Source organism: Gekko japonicus, unplaced genomic scaffold, assembly GCF_001447785.1.
Source record: "Gekko japonicus isolate JY-2015 unplaced genomic scaffold, Gekko_japonicus_V1.1 scaffold300, whole genome shotgun sequence".
In the NCBI taxonomy this organism is placed as follows: domain Eukaryota; kingdom Metazoa; phylum Chordata; class Lepidosauria; order Squamata; family Gekkonidae; genus Gekko; species Gekko japonicus.
The window spans coordinates 194,074-215,485 of NW_015169179.1; the positions used below are offsets into that span (position 1 = coordinate 194,074).

The window sequence follows — 21,412 nt, forward strand, 5'->3', positions numbered from 1 at the left end:
TGTAAAGGTTTCAGTGAAAATCTGGATAGGTGTCTTGGATGGTCCCTCCAACACACAACAACTACTGCCGATTTGTTGGAGCTGTTACATCAACAACGAAAAAGGCACATTGCTCGAGGATATTGGAAAGAATATATTCCAGGCTGGAGCGATCAGAGTGAGAGGCTGAATCAAAATTTCCTTGACAGCAAAGTTCCAGAAGTGGCAGATGAACTACTCCATGAACTCGATGCTGTACACAAACAAAAATGAACCAAATCAACTGCAAATTTGGATTTCAAGCATTCCAGTAGGAAAGCCTGGAACCTGTTGAAAACAGTATGTGCAAGCCCACCTGTGCTCCAAGGAAATCCTGCGGTAACATCAAACCAATTAGCTGCCCAACTGGTATCCCTTTCCAGAACTCCGAAGGATCAAGATTTTACAATCAGGATAAAAAAAGAACTCCAGATTTTGAAACTGAAGCTGTCAGAGGATTTCAGTGCGGATGAGATTTCCAAGGCACTGAAGGACATCAAGATTGGAAAGGAATCAGGCTTTGATTGCATCCATAATGAGTTCCTGATCAACAGCAGCACATTCACTAAGAAGTGACTCGCAAAGTTTCTCACTGACATTATGAGAACAAGAAGACTCCCAGGGGAATTCAAGAAAGTAAAGACAGTTGCTATTCTGAAACCTGGAAAACCAAATCATCTGGCAGCAAGTTACAGACCTATTTCCCTTCTGAGCTCCCATTACAAACTCCTCAAGAGGCTAATCCGGAACAGAATCAGTGACAGAATTATTGAATATGTCCCTATAAACCAAGCAGGATTGAGACCTTGTCATAGTTGTGAAGACCAGGTTCTCAGCTTAACAACTTTCATTGAGGCAGGGTATCAGAAGTGTATCAGACATGAGCAGTTTTCATCAACCTGATTGCCACTTGTGACACAGTACGGAGGGATGGTCTGTTGTACAAGTTTTTACAAGTTTTCCCCTGCAGAACATTACTTTGACTCTTAAATAACATGCTGAGCAATAGAACTTTCCAAGTAATTATAGTTCAGTCAATCAGCAAGCAGAATAACTGAGTAACAGTTTACCCCAGGGCTCGGTCCTTGCTCCAGTTCTTTTCAATCTATAAATCTCTGACATTCCCAAGATGATATCCAGGGAGTTTGCTTATGGCAATGACATGGTGATTGCAGTAAGGCACAAATCAATTGAAAGGACTGAGTAAGTACTGACTAGGGACCTCAAAATTTTGGCTGGCTACTACCGTAAATGGTGGCTCATTCCAAGTCCAGGAAAAACAGAATGCTCCCATTTCCATCTCAATGACAATCTTGCCAACTGTGAACTGAATCTCTACCTTAATGGCACCCAACTTACACACAACCATACACTTAAATACCTTGCATTACCCTGGCCAGGACCTTGAGCTATAAACGCTATCTTACCAATGTAGCAGTGAAAATACGCAAGCAAAACAACATTCTCCAAACATTATGTGGTACAACTTGGAGTGTGTCTGCTATAACACTTAGATGCTCAGTTTTGGGGTTGGTGTATAGTACTGCAGAATATGGCGCTTCAGTATTGCTCAACAGCCCCCATGTCCACAACTTTGATGTCCAACTAAATACAATAATGAGAACCTTCAGCAAATTTATTAAACCCACTCTGACCTATTGGCTACCTATATTGTACCACATTGCTCCTCCACATCTCTGAAGACAAGACACTCTTCTTTGTGAATACAGAAAGATCACTGAAAAAAGAATAGCCCATTCACAAAGATATGGCTGACACGGGTCAATCCAGACTAAGTTCCTGACACCCAGCAATAAGATCTGCGCAAATCCTGCAATCACAAAATTTTGATCTAGGGAACATGGATGCAATCCGTTCCACCCAATAATCATAACCTGATGAACACCAACAAGTGGCCCGCAGGATTTGACTTGCCACATAAAGTATGGAAGACGGCTAATAGAAGACGGCTTTGGCAGATGTGCAGACCTGTTGTTTAAATGGGGCAAGATAGCAGGACCCAAATATGACTGTGGTGCAGCCGGCCAAACTATTTTTCATCTGTCACAGGAATGTGAACATCGTGCTCTCTAGGGAGATGTGATGGAGCTCTTTGAACTTTCCCCAGCTGCAACTGAATGGATTGAAATTTTAGATATTCTTATTTAGAGGGATTGTTCAATCTGTTTGTATACCTGTTGTATCAACTTGATTACATATTTTATATTATTATATGCTTCCTGTGTGTAATTCTGCTGTACAATGAATAAATAACTCCTCCTCCCTTCGGTATTTTTGTTATACTACCTATTTGCCAAATGTAATAGCGAGTTTGCAGAAATGGCAAAAATATGCAGTAATGAGTATGCAGGAAGGATGAAATTAATAATTTCAGTTGAAAAACAGATAAGTTACAAAATTTGATATAAATGTATCCCAACAGAAGTAATTTTTATAGTATTATAGTATTTTATAAACAGTGTCGCAAAAACCTTTCAATGGCCCCGGTCACATAGGCCAGATAATGCGGGGGGGGGGGGGGGAGGGCAATTTTGCCCCGGAGGAAAATAATGCGTGGCAGCCCGATCAGAAGTCCTTTCGAGGTCCCGTGGGTAGGCGTCAGGTGCAGATCAGACGGCTAAGTCTGCAGCTCGGCAAAGAAGCAGCATGGCGCATTCAAACTGACACTCGCGTCGCACTGCTCCTGTGGCAAATGCCGCTTCCGGTTTGTGCACATGTGCCATTGGGCGCTTTTCCGCATCCTGCGGAGACTTGGGGGAAAAAATCCCCTTGGTTGCGACGGAACATCGGCAGCCGCCGGATGCCACGACAGTCCACCGGAAACGGGGGCAGACGCCCACCCTTGCCCCACGGTTTCCGGAAACTAGTACCTCGTAGGTACTAGTTTTTAACTCTGCACCTTCAGCGGGGAGCCACGGGTTCGCCACGGGAGCACTGCGCTTCCCAGATGTTGGGGTGTGATCGCGCCCAGAAAATCCGCGGGACTCCCGTGCCTCTCCCGCGGCAACTTTGCCGTGTGACCGGGGCCAAAGCAATGAAGAGGGTATAGAGGAGAAATATTTTCTATTTCATATATCTTGTTATATATCTTTTGAGATATATATAGATAGATATTTACAATATGTAATCATTTTTTAATTTACTGTATTTTCTTATTATTCTGTTTCCCAAAAAAACAAAACCAAAAAAAGCTAAAAATGCCCCCAGCTAAAACCAAAAATAAAATGTCAAACCAGAAAATCCCCCCCCCCCCCAAAAAAAGATGCCTGCCATTCAAGCCTCCTCAAAAGCCCTGGCAAACAGGCAGGCGTAGTGCAAAGATTGGCCCGGGGTGGTGGTGGGGGAGAACACCACTGCTGTAGTATCCTTGTAGGGAAGAGGAACCAGTTGGAAGTAAATGAAGAGTTGAATGATAGTTCCAGATAAGCGCTCTTGGGCAACAGCAGAGCAATGTTCCCTCTAAGCTGTGGAGTCTTGTGAGCAAAACTTCTACTCTGTGAGCGACTGGCATTAAAGTTGTGAGCGAGAGATTTGGCTCCTGTATAACTTAGTTTGCTCTGGAGCCGTCCTTCCAGAGCGAAGACAAAAATGTGTGAGCTAGAGGCTAAAAGACTGCGAGCTAGCTCACACTAACTCATCTTAGAGGGAACACTGCAGCAGAGACCCACTCACCACTGCAATAGAAGGATCGAGCTCTGCAATGCTCATTCTGCAGGGTGGATGTTGGCAGTGGAAACTCTCATCAGCGATGTGGCAACTGTCAGTTGGCTCCACCGCAGGCTGAGTAGTGTGTGGGTCAAGGTAGATTAGCTCTTCACCTAGACAAAATAGCCAATGGTAAGTTATAACAGGAAACACAACATTAAACTGGATATGGAAGATAGCAGATATTTTTAAAATAGTGAGTTATGCTGTAAAATGTGGAATACAATATAATGCTATTCCCTCAGTAGGGATACAATGGAATTCCCACCCTTTGACACTGATGCACTCAACTGACACACTCACCTAAATATCCAATGAAATAATGAGCACTGTTAGGTTTTCCTCCAATCACTCCTAGGGACTGAGGCATCATAAAACAGTGCTGGAAAACATAGGTTATACAACGAATTGTATAGCAGTCAGCAGAAATGAACACCCATCTAAGCAATGAGCAATACATGAACAGAAACATGTATACGCACACTAGCCATTCAGCAACAGGCAATAAAACAGCTAATTTCAATACAAAAAACTTTCACAAGGGACAGCCACTGCAGTAAAGTTTTGAGAAAGAGCAGGGTAGAAAGCACTCTGAGAACGCTGGAGAAAGGCAACTTTAATGCTTTAAAATGTAAATGCTTGCAGTGCGTGGCACAGTGAGGTTTCCTGCCTCCACATCTGAAGGATGCCGGTACAAGATGCTCTTTTACAAGAGAGCATCAGGAGGAAGTGATGGAAGTGCCAGGACCCCAACAGGCAGCACTGTTTAGGCACCTATACAGTGCTGCAGGAGTTGACCCCCGTGTCTCAATTACAGCTTCCAGACAACGTCCAAGAACGGCAGCACATCCCTCTCCCCCTGCAGTGGCATTCAGTGTTGGGAGTAGGAATGAAAAGCACTGCTGAACATATATTTAATTATTTTTATTAACAAGGAGTTGTCCTTGATATGTCAAATGCTGTTTTGAACTGCCATAAATTTTGACCTGTTCAGCCAATGTGGTATAGTGGTTAGAATGCTGGACTAGACTCTGGGAGAACCTAGTTCAAATCCCCCACTCTGCCACAGAAGCTTGGTGGGTGATCTTGGGGTAGTCACACCCACTTAGCTTAACCTACCTCACAGGTTTATTCAGAGCACAAAATGCATGAGAGAAGACCACATTTTGGGTCACCACTGGGGAGAAAGGCAAGGCATAAATGAAGTAAATCAATGCATTTCAGAAACATTCCACCAGCTAGTGGACCATGAACTAGACCACTAAAAACAAAATTAATGGCAGTGAAGCAAGTATAAGCCATGTATGAATAAATGACATAATAAAGGCTTACAAGATAACGTCAGCTGCCAAGGCAGCTAGATCATTTTAATAGAAACAAACCTCCTACCTTCAGGGTTTCAATGTAGGCTTCATTAATGTCTGTGAGCCCAAGACGAAGAGGTATCAGCAGTACTAAAGGTTTCCAGAGCAATAGCCTGTCTGTGCACTCTGCTCCATCTGGATACCCATTGGACAGCAAATCCGACTCTGCAGTGGGAAATGCCGAAGCCCCAGGACATGGATAGTTGAACCAGCACAACCTCCCTACCAAGACATCAGCAGAAACCATCTGAGCAAAACTTTTCAAGCAGTTGTAGACTTGAATAACCATCCAGAGAGTTCAAACAAAATGGCTCTTGTAGTTCCCAGCATGACCCATTGTATACATTCCCTTATATGGCCACGGTTTTTAGTAAACTTCAGAGGGTTTTTAAAGAAAACTCTACAACCAAAATATTGAAGCATGTACGTGATATCACCCTTTGGATATCTTAGATTTTGTTTTATAGATGTTTTCAAAATAATCTATCAATACTGATATAAATTCTACTCTTGGGACAAGGATGGCAACTTTTTCCATTCTACTGAAACCCCTTAATTGGATCACTAGTTAGGTCACATGACAAATCAGTCATCTGAAATCGTTACTGCATAGTGGCTCCTTCGTGTGCATATATTTCTTGTTCTTTTCCCCCCACGAGAATGAAACATTGGAACCCACCTGAATGTTTCTTCTCTTCAGTGGGGTTAAGTCATCCAGATTGGTTAGGTCATGCCTCCTCTAGCTCCAGGCAGGGTTATGCAAAGTCTCTACTGGATTGGATCAAGGCTGACCCTCCAGTCTTATAATAGCCCAGCTCCATGTCTATCCTCCTCCCTTCAGTCCTTATTTTGTTTTTGTGTGGGAAGTGGACCACTTTGCCCCACTGAAGAGAAGAAACTTCCAATGTTTCATTCTCCTTCAGTGGGAGAAGTCATCCAGACTGGTTATGTGCCCAAGATGCATCCCTGGTTGGGATTACCCTTTATTGTTCCAGAACCTGTTCCAATGCAGTCCTCCACAGAGTCCGTCTGGTCTATCCTGTAATGCTTCACAAAGGTTGAAAAAGTAGACCGTGTGGCCGCTCTAAAAATTTCCTCCACTGGAGCCTTCATAGAGAATGCTGCTGAAGCTGCTGCTGCTGCTCAGGTAGAATGAACTGTAATGTTCTTGGGTGTCACTAGGTTCTGAGTCTCATACGCCTTCCAAATACACATCTTAACCCAGAAGGCAATTGATGATTTTGATAGTCTCTTTCCTGGCGATGGGTTGCTGTGTGATATAAACAGAGCATCTGTGAGTTTGAGACTTGCCGCTTTCTATGAACTGATAAGGCTGCCAACTCGGAAACTCTTCTTGCCAAAGGGACTGCGCCACTAAGAAAGCCACTTCCCAGGATACCTATCTCAGTTCAGCAGTTTTCTGTGGCTCAAATGGAACTTTTGCCATCACTTGCAATGCCTTAGAAAGGCTCCACACTGGGAATCTGTGTTTAATCAGTGGAGCCAGTTGTGTTGTTCCCCCAAGAAATCGCTTTACATGTGTGTTAGAAAAGTTCTGTATCCTCTTGTGTCCCAGAACCGCAGCCAGAGCTGCCACCTGCCATTTTATAGGATTTGGCTTCAGACCTTGTTTCCCCCCATCATGAAGAAAGAGAACAATGTCCCTGTAAAATGGATTTAGTGGATCTATTTGTTTGTCTGCAGCCCATTTCCTGAATGTCTTCCATGTATGATTATAAGTGCATCAGGGGGCCAGTCTTCTGGATTATATAATGATATTTACAATTTCTGTGGGAAATCCAGCCTTTTCTAGATCCACCCACTCAGTCTCCAGGCTGTCAGCTGAACCTGAACAGTCGGAAGTCTCCATGGCAGAGACCCTTACATCCTCTTGAGCCCCGAAAAACAAGGTTTGTCTTCGCCTGAAGGGAGCAATAAAAATCACTTCTGTGCTATCTCTCTCCCTCTCCTTATTCTGCTGATGACCTTGCTGATCAGGGGAGTTGGTGGAAATGCATACAGGAGACCATGGGTGAACAAAGACATCCTCGCTCTCTGCCCCGGGATTGTGAAATCTTATTAGAAACCTGGGAACTTGGTTGTTGTGAGGAGATACCAATAAATCCATGATTGGGGTCCCAAATCATATCATTACCTGCTGGAAAATGTTTCAATTTAGGCTCCATTCCTCTGGGTCGAGATCCTTTCTGCTTAACCAGTCTGCCTCTCGATTGGCTATACCTCTCAAGTGTTCCACTCTTACTTCTGTTAGGTGTTTCTCTGCCCATTGAAACAGAAGTTTGGTCTCCTTGAACAGAGATTTTGACCTTGTGTCCCCTTTGCGATTGACATGTGTCTTCATAGTTGTGTTGTTGGTGCATATTAGTATCTTTTTTCCTTCTAGATCTTGGAAGGACATTAAAGCTAGCCTGACTGCACACAGTTCCAGCCAGTTTATACTGTGGGCCATCTCTGCTGGGCTCCACCTGCCCTGAACGACCTTGCCTTTGACAGTGTCCCCCCCCCCCCAACCTCTTATGCTGGCATCAGTTATCACAAGAAGGTGAGATGACTGAAGAAAACTTACTCCCTTGACGAAATTCAATGGGAATGTCCACCAACTTAGGGACTTCTTTAACGAGATGTCTATTTTCACTTGTTTGTGTTTTTATATCCTTATCTCCCTCTGATAAGGAAGCAGAGTCCACTGTAAAGGTCTGTTATGGAATTGGGCCCAACAAACTACATCTATTGTGGAGATCATGAGCCCTAGGACTGACAATAAATGCATTAGATCTCCCGACCTCTGCTTACAAATGTCTTTTGCTACCTCTATAATCTTTTTCTGCTTCTCTTCCGGCAGGAACACCTTCCCTTGACTCGTTTCTATCCTTGCTCTCAAATGAATCAGGTTTCTGGAAGGGATGAGGTGACTTTTCTGTAAATTACCAGGAACCCATGCGACTGAAGCACTTTGATCGTGTAATTGCTGTCCCTGGTATCAATATATCATTGAGATATGAGTAAAGATGAATCCCTTGTTGACATAAACTTGCTACTAGGACAACCAAGAATACTATGAGTGATGATGAATGGGAGGACTTTGTACTGGAAGTGCTGACCTTGGAAAGCGAAGCTGAGAAACTGCTTGGATGACTGCTGTATGGGAACATGTAAGTATGCCTCTCTGAGATCCAGACACATGAGAAAGTCATTCTGTTGAATTATGTGTAAGATGCACAGATTCAATATGGAATTTGTGCTTGTGTACCCATAGATTTACACATTTCAGGTTCAGAATTACACTTCTCAGGTTCAGAATTGCTCTCCGCTCCCCAGATCTCTTTGGGACCAGAAACAGGACTGAACAAACCACTCTGAATCATTGATTTGTAGGGACTTGCTCAATAGCTCCAATCTGTTGGAGGTGGTATATAGCTTGCAACAACAGATGGCACGGCTGTTCCATCTTGGGAACTGGGGACAGAGTGAAATGGTGAGGAGGAGGGGAGGTAAATTCTATCCTGTACCCATTCCTGATTATAGATAGAGCCCATTGGTCGGTAGTTGATTTCTCCCAGGTCTGAGCAAAGTCCTGGAGCCAATCTCTTATCAGACAGTCATGCTGTGAGTTTTTTTATTTGTCTGGTTCCGTCCTGTCTGTTTGTAGAGTAGGGTCTCTGCTGGAATCTAGACCAATGACCTGAATAACAGGAGCCTCAGAAATCTTTGTTGTCCCTTCCTTGCATGGGCACCTCTGTGAAAGGAATGAAAGGGTATTGCTTCCTTCTCCTTATTGGCCAAGGTCGATGGCATGGCCGTCTTCACTTTGGTCTCCATCAGCACCTAGTCTGGTGCTCCCTCTACAAAGAGAAGTCTGCCTGAAAACATTTTCACCAACAGATTGGACTTGGACAAGGTATCCACTTTCCAGTGTTTTAGCCAAAGATTTCTTCCTGTTTGCTTCCTGTGCTGTGGCACAAAACTGCATTGCATCCTGTGACGCATGAGAGGCATATTCTGCTGCCCTTTTAATTTTAAGTAGGGACCTCATAAGGGTGGTCAGATCCATAATTAAATCCTGCAAAAGATTGTCGGCCCAACCCACAATGGCTCTTGAAAAACTTGGTAATACTGATGAAGCCAGTTTGGTGTAGTGGTTAAGTGCGGTGGATTCTAATCTGGAAAACCAGGTTTGATTCTGCATTCCTCCACATGCAGCCAGCTGGGTGACCTTGAGTCAGTCACAGTTCTCTCAGAGCAGTTCTCTCAGAGCTCTCTCAGCCCCACCTACCTCACAGGGTGTCTGTTGTGGTATAAATCCAACTCTTCTTCTTCTCCTCTATGGCCAGTCTTGTCGCTGCTTCCAAGTGTAGGCCAGGTTTCTGCAGTGTCTGGAGACAGAGAACCCTTATCATCCGAGGCCTCCAAAGGCTGGACTGAGGTGTACTTTGTTCTGGTGGTCCCTCTCAATCACTTTCCTGGTGGTGGGGATCTTGAGGAGAATCTGGGTGGTGAATAGGAATGGGCACTGTGGTGGAATGGGCCTGCTCCGGCCTGCAAGCCCTGTTCCACCCTGCCCGCCAAGGTTTTCCAAGGTTTTCCCAACACTTAGAAAGGCTTTTCTTTCTCTCTTGGAAAACCAGTGCCACCACCTGACCTTTGTAAGGAACTGCCCGCTGGGGGGGGTCAGGACTCCCAGCTTCCCTTCCAAGTTCTGAGGCTTTGCCTCTGTGTCTCCCGCTGCCCAGCGCCTGGTTACCATGGGAACCATTTACTGCCCTGTGTGCCCCTGGAGGAATAGCCACTCGCCAACTGCCAGCCTTTCCCTGGCACTCCTTTTAAAATAGTGTGTCCAAGACAATGGAGGTCTATGTGGTAGAGAGAACCACTATCAGCATCAAAAGTTATGAAGTATTTATTTTAAAAATGTCCACAAGCATACTTTTAGCACAGCCCCAGATTGAGCAAGGGATTCAAAAGAAATGGGTAAAATGCAATTCTTCTGTCCCTCTCTCTGTACATGCCCTATCAGATGTTAAAATACAGGACAACCTCCTTATCTTAGGAGTTCCATTACTTTGCAGTTTCCTCCAGACCAGCAAATGGTTAATGGCTACCTCCTCCAGACCTCAGTTAAGACTTCTGTCTGCTCTGATGGTCTCAGCACCAAAAAGACCTTCCTCCTTGCTCCCCTGAGTTTTATTATGTCTCTTTTCCTCACCTACTGATCAGGTCAGGCCAGGTCAAAGAGCCTTTTCCTGGCGATCTCCAGTTCCTTCCTTCCTTCCTTCCTTCCTTCCTTCCTTCCTTCCTTCCTTCCTTCCTTCCTTCCTTCTAGTATTTAATTCCTCCAAATCTCTGTTGGCTGCTTGGGGTGGGTGGGGGCTTGACCATCCCATTGTCTGGCTCTATTGGCATTTGTATGAAGGTTGGCTGAGGTAAGTCTGGAAAGCAATTGAACTGAATTCCTTCCTTCCTGCCTGTTCTCTGCCCTGAGAGGGGGAAAAAACTTTTAAAACTCAGAGTGAAGGTTTTGCTCAATTCAAACTTCTGAAGAAAAAATGCATTTCTTCACAGGCACCTCTCCTGAAATGAGTTCTTTTGTGCTCTCTATCTTTTCTGACTCCTGATGAAGTGTGGCTGGGGTTCACCATGGGCCAGGTTGGGGGCCTGATTGACTCCCTTACTGAAGTAAAAAGGGATGTGAAAAGGGCCAGGAATTCCTATAGGCTTGTAACATCCAGTCTGGTGGAGGGTTGAAAAGCATGGGAAAAATTGGGGCCTGCTTGATTCCCACCTAAAGGAACATAGAGAGCTGATGAAGAAGGACTGGCCCCCTCTGTGCTTTCCCCTGATCTGCAACTCAAAAACTGGCCACCATTCAGATTGCAGAGGGAGGTTCTCTCACCTTCAGAGAGGGAGGGAGCCACCTGGTAACAACTTCACCAGGCTGGCTGGAGCCTGCAAGCTTCTTCCCAGAGTATCAAGTACTGGGCATGAATAGGCTGTTAGACCCGATACAATCCAGTAGAGACTTGCTAAAATTTCCATAGCCCTGCCTGGAGCTAGAGAAGATGTGACCTAACCAATCTGGATGACTTCCCCCATGGAAGGAGTACATTCTGTTTTGATATCATACCACCAGCATATTAAAATAATGCAGACTAAAAATGCAAAATCGATCAACCCAGTTGTTTCAAATTTGGGTGCATACACTCAAGGCAACAGAGAAAAATCCCAGCTGAACAAAGAAAGACAGGCCACAAATCATCATGGGTCAGCAGATGCTGTGGGTGTACCGAAAATGTTTTGAAGTGCACGCCTACATGCATAGGTCATATACTAGTGGAGACTTCGATTAAACAAGTCAAAGGGTTGGACCCTGAGATCCATCAGTGGAAGGTGCCGATTGCTGATTTTCTTGTGAATCATCAGTGGAATGTGCCAACGAATGCTGATCTTCTCAGCTTCCCTCAACCTCCTGGGGTCGCATGATCCATGTGAAGTTAACAGCCATGTGGGTTGGGAGGCTGCAGTGGGAAGGGAAAAGAGGGTGAAACAGCTCCCTCCTGCCTCTTCTGTGAGCAAAGCTGTGATCACAGACAAACAAGGGAGAAATTTCATCCCCTTCACCCTCCACATCTGCATGGCTATAACTCCATATAGGACCCAGAACTCTGGCAGTCAACTTCCTTGGGTTCAGAAAGGACTGCTTGGAAAAGGGGAAAGCCAGGAAGATTTGCAGTTCAGGCATAATCCTTTTGCCAGATCCAACCCACACACTTCCTTTTTGTTTCCTTCTCTACTCCTCTGACCTACAGGTCTTGAGTAGTATCAATCAATTCCAACTAGGAATAAAAAGAAGAATTCAACCTAGAGAGGACAGGCTATACCATATTAAAGGAGATGAAGCCCACAGAATATTATGGAAGTAATACCATTATGACTGAAAATTTTGTTTTATCCAGATTTCACAGCAACTATGACTGATCTATTAAAAACAACAAAACTAGGTGACTGATCTTCAGTTTTGGAATCATCATTTCATTTCTTGAGACATGAAAGCTGATTGTACTCATTTGGTTTACATGGCAATTTGTTTAGGGTTCTAAAGCAATCCTACAGCTACTGGCAGAGATGTCAAGCTAAGGAGAACGTCTTCTGGAAAAATATACTGTTCACAGTTTTGTGCTGTTAGATTTTTTTTTTCACTAGACACAGAACAAACTCCTACAGTGACATAGGGCTACTTACTAATTTCCTCCATTACAACAGTGTTATCCATGGCTATGTGCACTGCCAAGGAGCTCCATGTATCAAAAGTGGCAAGTTTTCTACAGGAGAGGGATAGAGGAAAATTAGAAGCAAAAGCACTATGGAAAGGCACAGCTGCAACTACACTACAGATTTAAATCTGATAAGATCTACAGTACAATCCTAAACAGAGTTCAACAGGCTTCGAAGGGTAAACTCAGTTTAGGACCACAGTGTTAGAAAGCCACTTGGCTATGATCACATTGCCCAGAATCTGGCTGCATAGTACAGCATCTCACAGCAAATGCAAGCACTGAAGACTCATCTGTCATTTTTTTAAAGCAAGTAGCATGTGTGCACAATGGACTGGATCCATACTAAGTTTTTAAGAACATAAGAGAAGCCAATGTTGGATCAGGCCAATGGCCCATCCAGTCCAACACTTTGTCACACAGTGGCCAAAAATACCAGGTGATATCAGGAGGTCCATCAGTGGGGCCAGGACTATAGGAGCCCTCACACTATTGCCCCCCCCCCCCAAGCACCAAAAATACAGAGCATCACTTGCACCGGAGTCCCTATCTATACCTTGTGGCTAATAGCCACCGACGGATTTCTGCTCCATATGCTTATCTAATTCCCTCTTGAAGCTGTCCATGCTTGTAGCCGCCACCACTTCAATGATAGAAAATTACCCTTTTCAATAGTAGAAAATTACCCTTTCCACTGCAGCCCACTAATTGTAAGAAATGCTGCTCCTGGGAGAAAGGGGACCCTGACGAATGATGAGGGGGTCTTGGCAAAGAAGGGAAAATACGGAACCTGCCAATTTAGTCTGGATCAAACCCAATATTTGGCTAAGAGGTCAGAAATCAAACATGGACTGGTTGTATTTATACACAAACCCTTCCTCATAGTCCTTCGTCTCCTCCTATACATGCAGCGTTCCTCCATCACTTTTATCTCTTATCCCCTCCATCTATATTCTGACCTGGAATAAATATATATAAATGAGCTGATTTGGAGAAAGGTATTCTGATCTTACAGTATAGAGTTGATGGTTGCAAAATACTCTGTTACCTCAGTAATATAGTTCTCCAGCCTAAAATTTCCATAAACTGAGATGCTTAACAAAATACTGATGAATTGGGCAATGCAATCCTAAACAGGCCTGTTCAAAATCCTACCGAAGGATATACTCAATGGGATTTACTCCCAGAACAGTGTCTTTAGGACTGCACTATCAGGGTCACAGATCGTTCATATTCAGATTTCCCCATCAGGAAGAAGGAAGAGGATACCTCCAGTTTAGACAGTGCCTACAGGATATGGCTATTCCCAAGCTAACAAACTGGCACTGTTATTTGACAGTTCTGAAAACCAACAAGTTGTCCTATTGCAAAATAATTCCTATGCAGATCTATAGGAAGCTCAATAGAGAATGTGCTGTAACATCACACTACCACATTAATAATTCAACATTCAGTTGCTCAGTACCTGTTCACATAAAAGAGTACCCTTATACACTTCACCCTCTAGTTCTAGACAAACTGGGCAATCTGATTTTATATCAGAGAGGCTTAAGATAGTATAGGTAAGATTTCAGGGTCACACCTGCTACTTGATCATCTAGATCTAGGTATATCCTACACAGCCCCATCCTTACTGCAAAGGCCTGAGAACCTTTACTACTCTAATTTCCCAAACAAGAGATGGATTCCCAGAAACAGATCATGAGCAGAAGGCCTAAAACGTATGATTCAATTTCACTTTTTGGAGTTAATCTCATTTGGAAGGCGGATAGGGAAGCTTAACATACAAATCTGATATTTCATGAGGAGAGGAAAAGTGTGATGGAGAAAAGATAATTTTCATTTGCTTTTCAGTAGCGGCTACTAGCAGTTTTTATGGGCAGGAAAAATAAGCCAGAAACTATCAAGCACTTACTTGAGTACTTGTGCAACTGTATTTGGTCCATACCATTGGCCTATAGATTTTCCTTCTCCAACTCCCATCTGGGCTGTAACAAAAGACATATCGTAATTAATCCATAAATTCACTTAAAGTTCCTTCTGAATTTTGCAATCTCTATTCTTTAAGAACAAATGAACAGCGCTTAAGAAGGAGGGGACAAAGATTTTAAATAAAAGAATATTAAAAGAAGTTTTCACTGTGTTTCACTCTAAGTCTGTGTCACATGACACCAAAGAAGACATACTTATTTTTATTGTTACAACAAAAGGAAAACTGAAGATTGAGTTTATTGCAAAGCATTCACCTCTACAGAATAAAATTACTAGTCCTTGACTAACTACATGGGCTCTAGTGTTGTCTACAAGGGCTGTAAATAAAACAGAGAAAAAGGAAGAATAACACTGTTGGGTAAAATGACACTACAGAATTTTATTCTAAAACAGCCTGATAGATTACTGTTCAGTAAAATATGAAATCTGAATCACGGTGTTTCCTCTTCTTTTTCAACATATCAGCCTCCTTTGTTAATTTACAACAGTGACAGATTTACATAAGTACAAGCCTACCATCTGAACAGTCTTCACTTTTACCATATAGGAATGATGTGCTATAAGTAGTATGTTATAAACTAAAGAAACCACCACCCACTAACACTGCAATATCCAAGGGAGACATAGATGAGCCACTTGAAGGAACTTGCTGCATCTTACCTATTTGGTGGATTGAATAATAGCTGTCTTTTTTGTCGATGAAAGCATTAAGAACATTGTAATAGTTATCTGTTTGCTTCTTCCCTTTCATCCACCGCCAATCTGAGACACAAAATATGTTTTAATCAATATTCCAAACACTCTTAAGTTATTTATTTTCTTTGTGTGCCTATAAGTAGCAGGTAATTTTGTGGTTTTGTGAAAACAAAATATTTAACAAGATGAGATGTTGTGATCAAGTGTGGAGATGTTGTGATCAAGTGTGATCAAGATGAGATGTTGTGATCAAGTGTGGAGTACAATCCCAAACTAAGTATGAAGTATAAGTAGGTGTGTCTTTTCTTTTTCATTTTGCAGTCAAGTCACAGGCAACTTACTCGTAATCCTGTAGGGTTTTCAAGGCAAGAGATGTTCAGAGGTGGTTTGCCATTGCCTGCCTCTGCATAGCAACCCTGGAATTCCTTGGTGGTCTTCCATCCAAATACTGACCAGCCAACCCTGCTTAGCTTCTGAAATCTGATGAGATCAGGCTAGTGGGGGCTATTCAGGTCAGGGTGAAATATAAGTTGTCGGTGTTTTTTGCCATCAAGTCACAGATGATTTATGGTGACCCCAGAGGGCTTTCAAGTCAAGAGACTTCAGAGGTGGTGTGCCATTGCCTGCTTCTGTGTCACACCCCAGTATTCCCTGGAGGTCTCCCATCCAAATACTAGCCAGGGCTGACCCTGTTTAGCTTCTGAAATCTAATGAGATCCGGCTTGTCTAGGTTATGCAGGTCAGGGTGAAATACATATACTTTTTTTTTTTTTAAGTCTTCTCTTCCAGTTCTGGCAGCCTAATCAGAAAACACTGGAAGATTAATTGAACTATCTTGCCTTAATTTGGTGTAACGCCTACCTACATTCTCATCACGTCACTATCAATAACAGAATTTCACATGTACATGTGTACATATGAAACTGCCTAATAACGAGTCAGACCACTGATCTATCAAGATCATTACGGTATACACCGAATGGCAGGTATCATTCTCATTACCTACCACCTGACCCTTTTAACAGGAGATGTCAGGACTGAGGTTGGGACCTTCCACATGCAAAGCAGAAGCTCTCCCACTGAACCACAGCCCCATCCCAAATTTCAATTCTATTCTCCCAGGCTCAAAATACAACTTGCACTGTAAGAAATAAGTAAGTGGACACACAGATAAAAGGAATTCTAGCAGTTAATACACAGCCTTGTGAATTGCACCTTTATCTAATTCAAGCCTGAATATATTTTTTGAACAAAGTGGTGCTACCAAAAGACAGCTGGAATATTTTCTAGCGGGTCTGTTTTTATCCATCAGTTCAATTAACAAACTGCCAAAATAATTTTTAAGGAACCTTATGGTATCTTTACACACTATAGCATAGTGGCTTTGAACCCACCAAAAAATTATAATGGTGCAAGGAGGGGGCAATTCTTGCCAAGTGCCACCTTCTAAGGAGACCACCAGTCCTCTGTTCCCCAGGAGCAGCTTTGAGGGAAGACATTTTGAGCTGCGGTGGGAGAGGTGGAATTGGTAAAAATCCCACCCTCCCTTCTTGTATCCACAGTACTTCTAAGCTGGATACAAGCCCATGTCCTTTCCATATCATTATTATTTGCATTTAACTTACCTCTGCCTAAGTGTCTGCACACCAAGGCCTGAGCAAAGATCATTTGGCCACACCTTAACATGCATCCCCAACCAGTGTCAGATGTAGGACCTGTTCCCCCTACAGCCAGAAAAAAAACAAAGACATCAACTTTTTTGTGTGAGTGCCACAAGGCAATGAAGGCATATTCCTGAATATGAGAATGAGTACCTAGAAACCAGACTTTGGCATTAAGTCAACCCTCTGCTCTTCCCACTTCATTATTGCTGCCTGTTCTCCAGCTTAATAGACTGGAGGTAGAAAGAAAAAACAAAGGAAAGCAAAACACTTCTTTAACATAAATACTTGCTGCAGATCACAAATGTCCAGATGTTGGGGAAACAACAGGTCTCTCAGAACCCACAGTTCAGCAATCACAACAAAGCCTGAGCAATCTATTGGCAGACATTCAGTCTAGCAAACTGCAGAGTCTTTCAGACTTGGAAGTATTTCCAACAGAGATCTCACCCATCCTGAGTCACTGGAAATGAGAAAGATGTGGGGTCTGAAACCTTACTGGCTTCAAGTGAGCCAGTAAAATATACACTTTTACATTTAATTACTCTAAAACTTCTCTTCCACTCTTCTATGGTAGATGTCACTTATCTAAAAATGCTCACAAACCTCAGCTTTTCTGAAACCATCACTGTAGCTCCTAGTGCCTATTCTGAAATCTAACTACTGCATTAAATTTGAAGACAAAAGCCAAAATGTTATGTTACATCATGTTTTTAACCTATAGGCAGATATACCTGGAACAAATGAGAAAGACAGAGAAAGTGAGCTGGACTGCACTTAAAGGAACATTTCCTCCCATACTGTCTAACCTGTTCAGATGAGGAAATGCAATGATGCCCTCATTAACAAACAAGAGTCCCTGGCCCTTAGATAAATCACACGTTCTAGTGGGAACCAGGCAATAAAAATCCTTTTACCAGCACAGAGGAAACATTCACTCATTTATGGAAACAAATATGGGTAGAATGGCTAGTAACCATTTGCACGCCTGCCAAGAAGAGGCATGATAGATCACTTTTGATACCTGAGTTAGGCTCATAAAGATCAAGCATGTGCAGCCTGTTATAACTGGGTAAAGGTGAATGGTGGGAAACAGGGGGAACTCAGCCCTCATTTCAGGATTTGTCTAAAGACAGTGGTTCCCAAGTTCAAATTTACCTGGTATGGTGGTAACCCACTTAAAAACAGAGCTTGCACAAATCAATAACATTGCAAAAGCCTGGGACTACTGTTACCATCTTTCATGAGGGACTTGGATTCTCCCAAAGTTACAACTAATCTCCAGACTAGAGATCAGTTCCCCTGGAAAAAAGGCAGCTTCAGAGAATGATCTCTGGGATGTCACATCCCTGCTGAGCTCTCTACCCTCCCCGGGCTCAACCCCCAAATCTCCAGGAATTTCCCAACCCAGAGCTGGCAACCCTACCTGGAACCCACTTGCACAGGCTTCATGACCCACAGGGCTGGGCAACACTGGTCTAACAGAACTCCTGTCAAAGAGCTAAACGGTTTAGCTTGCTCTGGGCAGGCCACACAAGCCAAGAACTGGAACTGAGGAATGGAGAGAAACTGAGTGAAGTCTGCATTGACCATCCTCTGTTTCCAAGTTCCAACTTTTCCTGTGCCCATTCCTCTGAAAGCAATGTTAAAGTGACACCAGGGACTTGTAGAACTTAGCTAGTGTCATATTTTTATTGTGCTACTGGTCTCACATCATTTTCATGTGCATCTAGGCAACAGAGATTATTTTTTTTTGGCCCCCCAAAGGGGATTTTTTAATTTGCTTTTCTATAAAACTACAACAGAAATTGGGAAGGGAAAAATTTACATCTAAATGAGAAAGTAAAAAGAACCTAACTAAAAACCCAAGTCTGGAGGTTTTACAATGCTTAAAACATAGTCATTACACTTATTCAAATACTTTCAAACATGAAGAGTGCACGCCAATCATCACTTCTGTTGACAAAACCAGCTTATCAGACTAGGCAGAAAGTAATTCCAAAACTATAACACACATAGAACACAGCCCTTAAGAAAAATTGGCATCTCCTTTTATGCTTTGCTCCCCCCCCCCCCCCCGAAAAAATCTTAACCGGCAAAATCTTTAAAACCAATATTCCCTCAGTAAGAACATTTCAACAATTTATCTTCTTCCGTCTTAGATGTATCTTCTTTTTCTTCTTCTTCCTCCAATTAGCTTTTATAAGTCCGGATCTGTCCATTCATGATATAAACCAAGTTCCTTTTTCCAGGGATATCTTCGCTTCCTTAAACGTCTTAAATCCAAAGAGACCTTCCTTTTGTTGCATTAAAAACACGTTCATTGAAGAATCCAACCTTTCTCCTAGCAAGCCGATCTTATCAAGCTGGGGTAGCGAGCCCTTTACTCCCAAAAAACGCTTTTCGATCCGTTTGCCAATCCAACCACAAATGAACTAAACTTTAGAACTTTTAAACTTTATGAATTAACTAAACCATTAATAAGTCTCTATGATCAAAGTGCGCACCAAATACTGTTCCTTTAAAAATATAGCCGCTTTTAGTACAGATCCAGGTCGCTACTCCATTTTAGCCACCAGAGGGCCCACGAATCACTTTAAAGCCAGAGTCTATGGTTAGGTCACATGACCTAGCTTTCTACTGTTCTCCTTCCTGAAGAAAACATTGGTCACGCCTCCCTCTTCGCCTCTCGTCGCCATCTTTCGGGGATGTTTACATTTGCTGAGAAAGAATGGCAAAGTCTCCAAGGTCTATTTAAACGCTCAGCTTTCTTTCAGAAAAACGCTCTGCTACAGTCCATCACCACAATTTGATCAGTCCCTCCAATCATGCTTTCACATTCGCTTAAAACGTCAGGAGATAGGGCATCCCCTCCCCCCCTCCGTTTATCGTAGGAGGACTTCACAACTAGGCTTTGATGTCTCGTTTCAACGAAAACTCAGTCCTCGAATCGATCCACCAGGCCCTAAGACGGCCCCTGGGATCACGCCAGGCAGAGAAAATCGCTAAACCTCCAAACGCTTGTCCTGGTCGTCGCTTCTAATCTAATACTGGGAATCAGGGCAGAACCTTCGGGGCAGAGAGTAGCACCCCTGTACCGGCTGACGGCCGGAGGTAGGGCTCTCCAAAGCCCCCTGGCTAGGAGCCCATTGCCTATGGGCTCCATGGGAGAGCGTGCACAATCACGCTCCCTCCTAATCCCCGATTCATGGCAGCCATCGTTGATGCGCTGAAGACCGGAAGTCCTAGGCAACAGAGATTTATGTTAGTCGAGTAAATATCTTTTTTTTCTTTTTAAAGACCTCAGACTGTGACCAAAGTTCCTACCCAAGTGCCTAGCTGCTTATCTGCACATAGACCAAATCACCTGACCAGGCTAGTAAGTTAGCAGGCAGGGGAGAGGGGAGTATGAAGACTTTTATGCAAATACATAGGCAGCCTCCTGGTAGTGACTCAAACTGAGGACAGGTAGGGAAGGGTAGATAAGTTTGAATGGTGGCAGAATTTATACCCAAAGGAGAGGAAGTAGGAGGGGCTAGTGGGTTTAAGTCCTCTCTCTCACGCACACACATTCGCACAGCCCCGTAAGGTACTCACAGGTGAGGGGAGAGGGGAGAAGGTGGTGGGTCAGGTTGTTCATTGTGCCGTCTTCTGTGCAGGCACACATCAGGACTGCGCAATCGTAGGCCAGCCACGGAAAAGAGCTACCAAGCTTTTAAAAGAAGTTTCAAGGGCCTAAGAGTGCTCCCCCTCCCCTCTGTCTTCAGCATTGCCTTCCCCACCAAAGGGTCACATGACGGAGGGTTCTCCCTTCGCCACCATAAGGAACCAGTGTCAATAGAGCAGCCCACAGTTGGGAAAGGAGGGAAGATTAAGAAGAGATTGAATTTATACCCCACCCTTCACTCGGAGTCTCAGAGCAGCTTACAATCTCCTTCCCTTCCTCTCCCCACAACAGATACCCTGTGAGGTAAGTGGGGCTGAGAGAGCTCTGAGAGAACTGCTCTTGAGAGAACAGTTTTCAGAGAACTTTGTCTGACCCAAGGTCACGCAGGTGGGTGCATATGGAGGAGTGGGGAATCAAACCCGGTTCTCCAGATTAGAGTCCACCACTCTTAACCACTACACCAAGCTCGAAAGGATGTGTGCCTGCACAGAAGACTACTCGATGAACAACGGTTACAGGTAAGTGCAACCCCATTTTCATCTTTGTGGCTTCTGTGCAGTCCCACATGAGAGAATAGTAAGTTCACTTACCAAGGAGGCGGGTGCAGGCTGATCAGTGGAAGAGTGACTGTAAGACACACACACACACACACACACAACCTTTATTGGCATTGAAAGCACAAGACATCATTGGAAATAGTCTGTAAGACTGCTTTTCTCACAGCTGCCTCATTCCAGGAATCCACTTCCATGGAGTAATACTGAACAAACATCAAGGGCATCAACCAGGTGGCTGCCTTGCAGACATCGTCTAGGGATAACTTGGATAGAAATGCTGCTGACAAAGTTTGAGCCCTTGTGAAGTAAGCTATCAAGGCAATGGGACAAGGAATGCCTGCTTTAGTATATGCTGTTCTAATTGTGGACACGATCCATCTAGATAATGACTATGCGTATGCTGGCCTTCCTTTTATCGAGGTCCCTGAAACGAATAAGTTCC

General features: G+C 43.6%; 1 protein-coding gene across 1 annotated transcript in view; it reads right to left on the reverse strand.

Moving 5' to 3' along the window:
* The window catches only part of ATG4B (autophagy related 4B, cysteine peptidase), a 40,938-nt gene that overhangs the window by 7,644 nt on the left and 11,882 nt on the right, over window positions 1–21,412 (reverse strand). The window contains exons 4-10 of the mRNA XM_015416063.1: window positions 16,711–16,809; window positions 15,050–15,151; window positions 14,313–14,385; window positions 12,366–12,445; window positions 5,134–5,330; window positions 4,048–4,126; window positions 3,712–3,857 (exon numbers count right to left, since the gene is read on the reverse strand). Of these exons, the coding sequence (XP_015271549.1) occupies window positions 3,712–3,857; window positions 4,048–4,126; window positions 5,134–5,330; window positions 12,366–12,445; window positions 14,313–14,385; window positions 15,050–15,151; window positions 16,711–16,809 (776 nt within the window). The remainder of the gene's footprint in view (window positions 1–3,711; window positions 3,858–4,047; window positions 4,127–5,133; window positions 5,331–12,365; window positions 12,446–14,312; window positions 14,386–15,049; window positions 15,152–16,710; window positions 16,810–21,412) is intronic.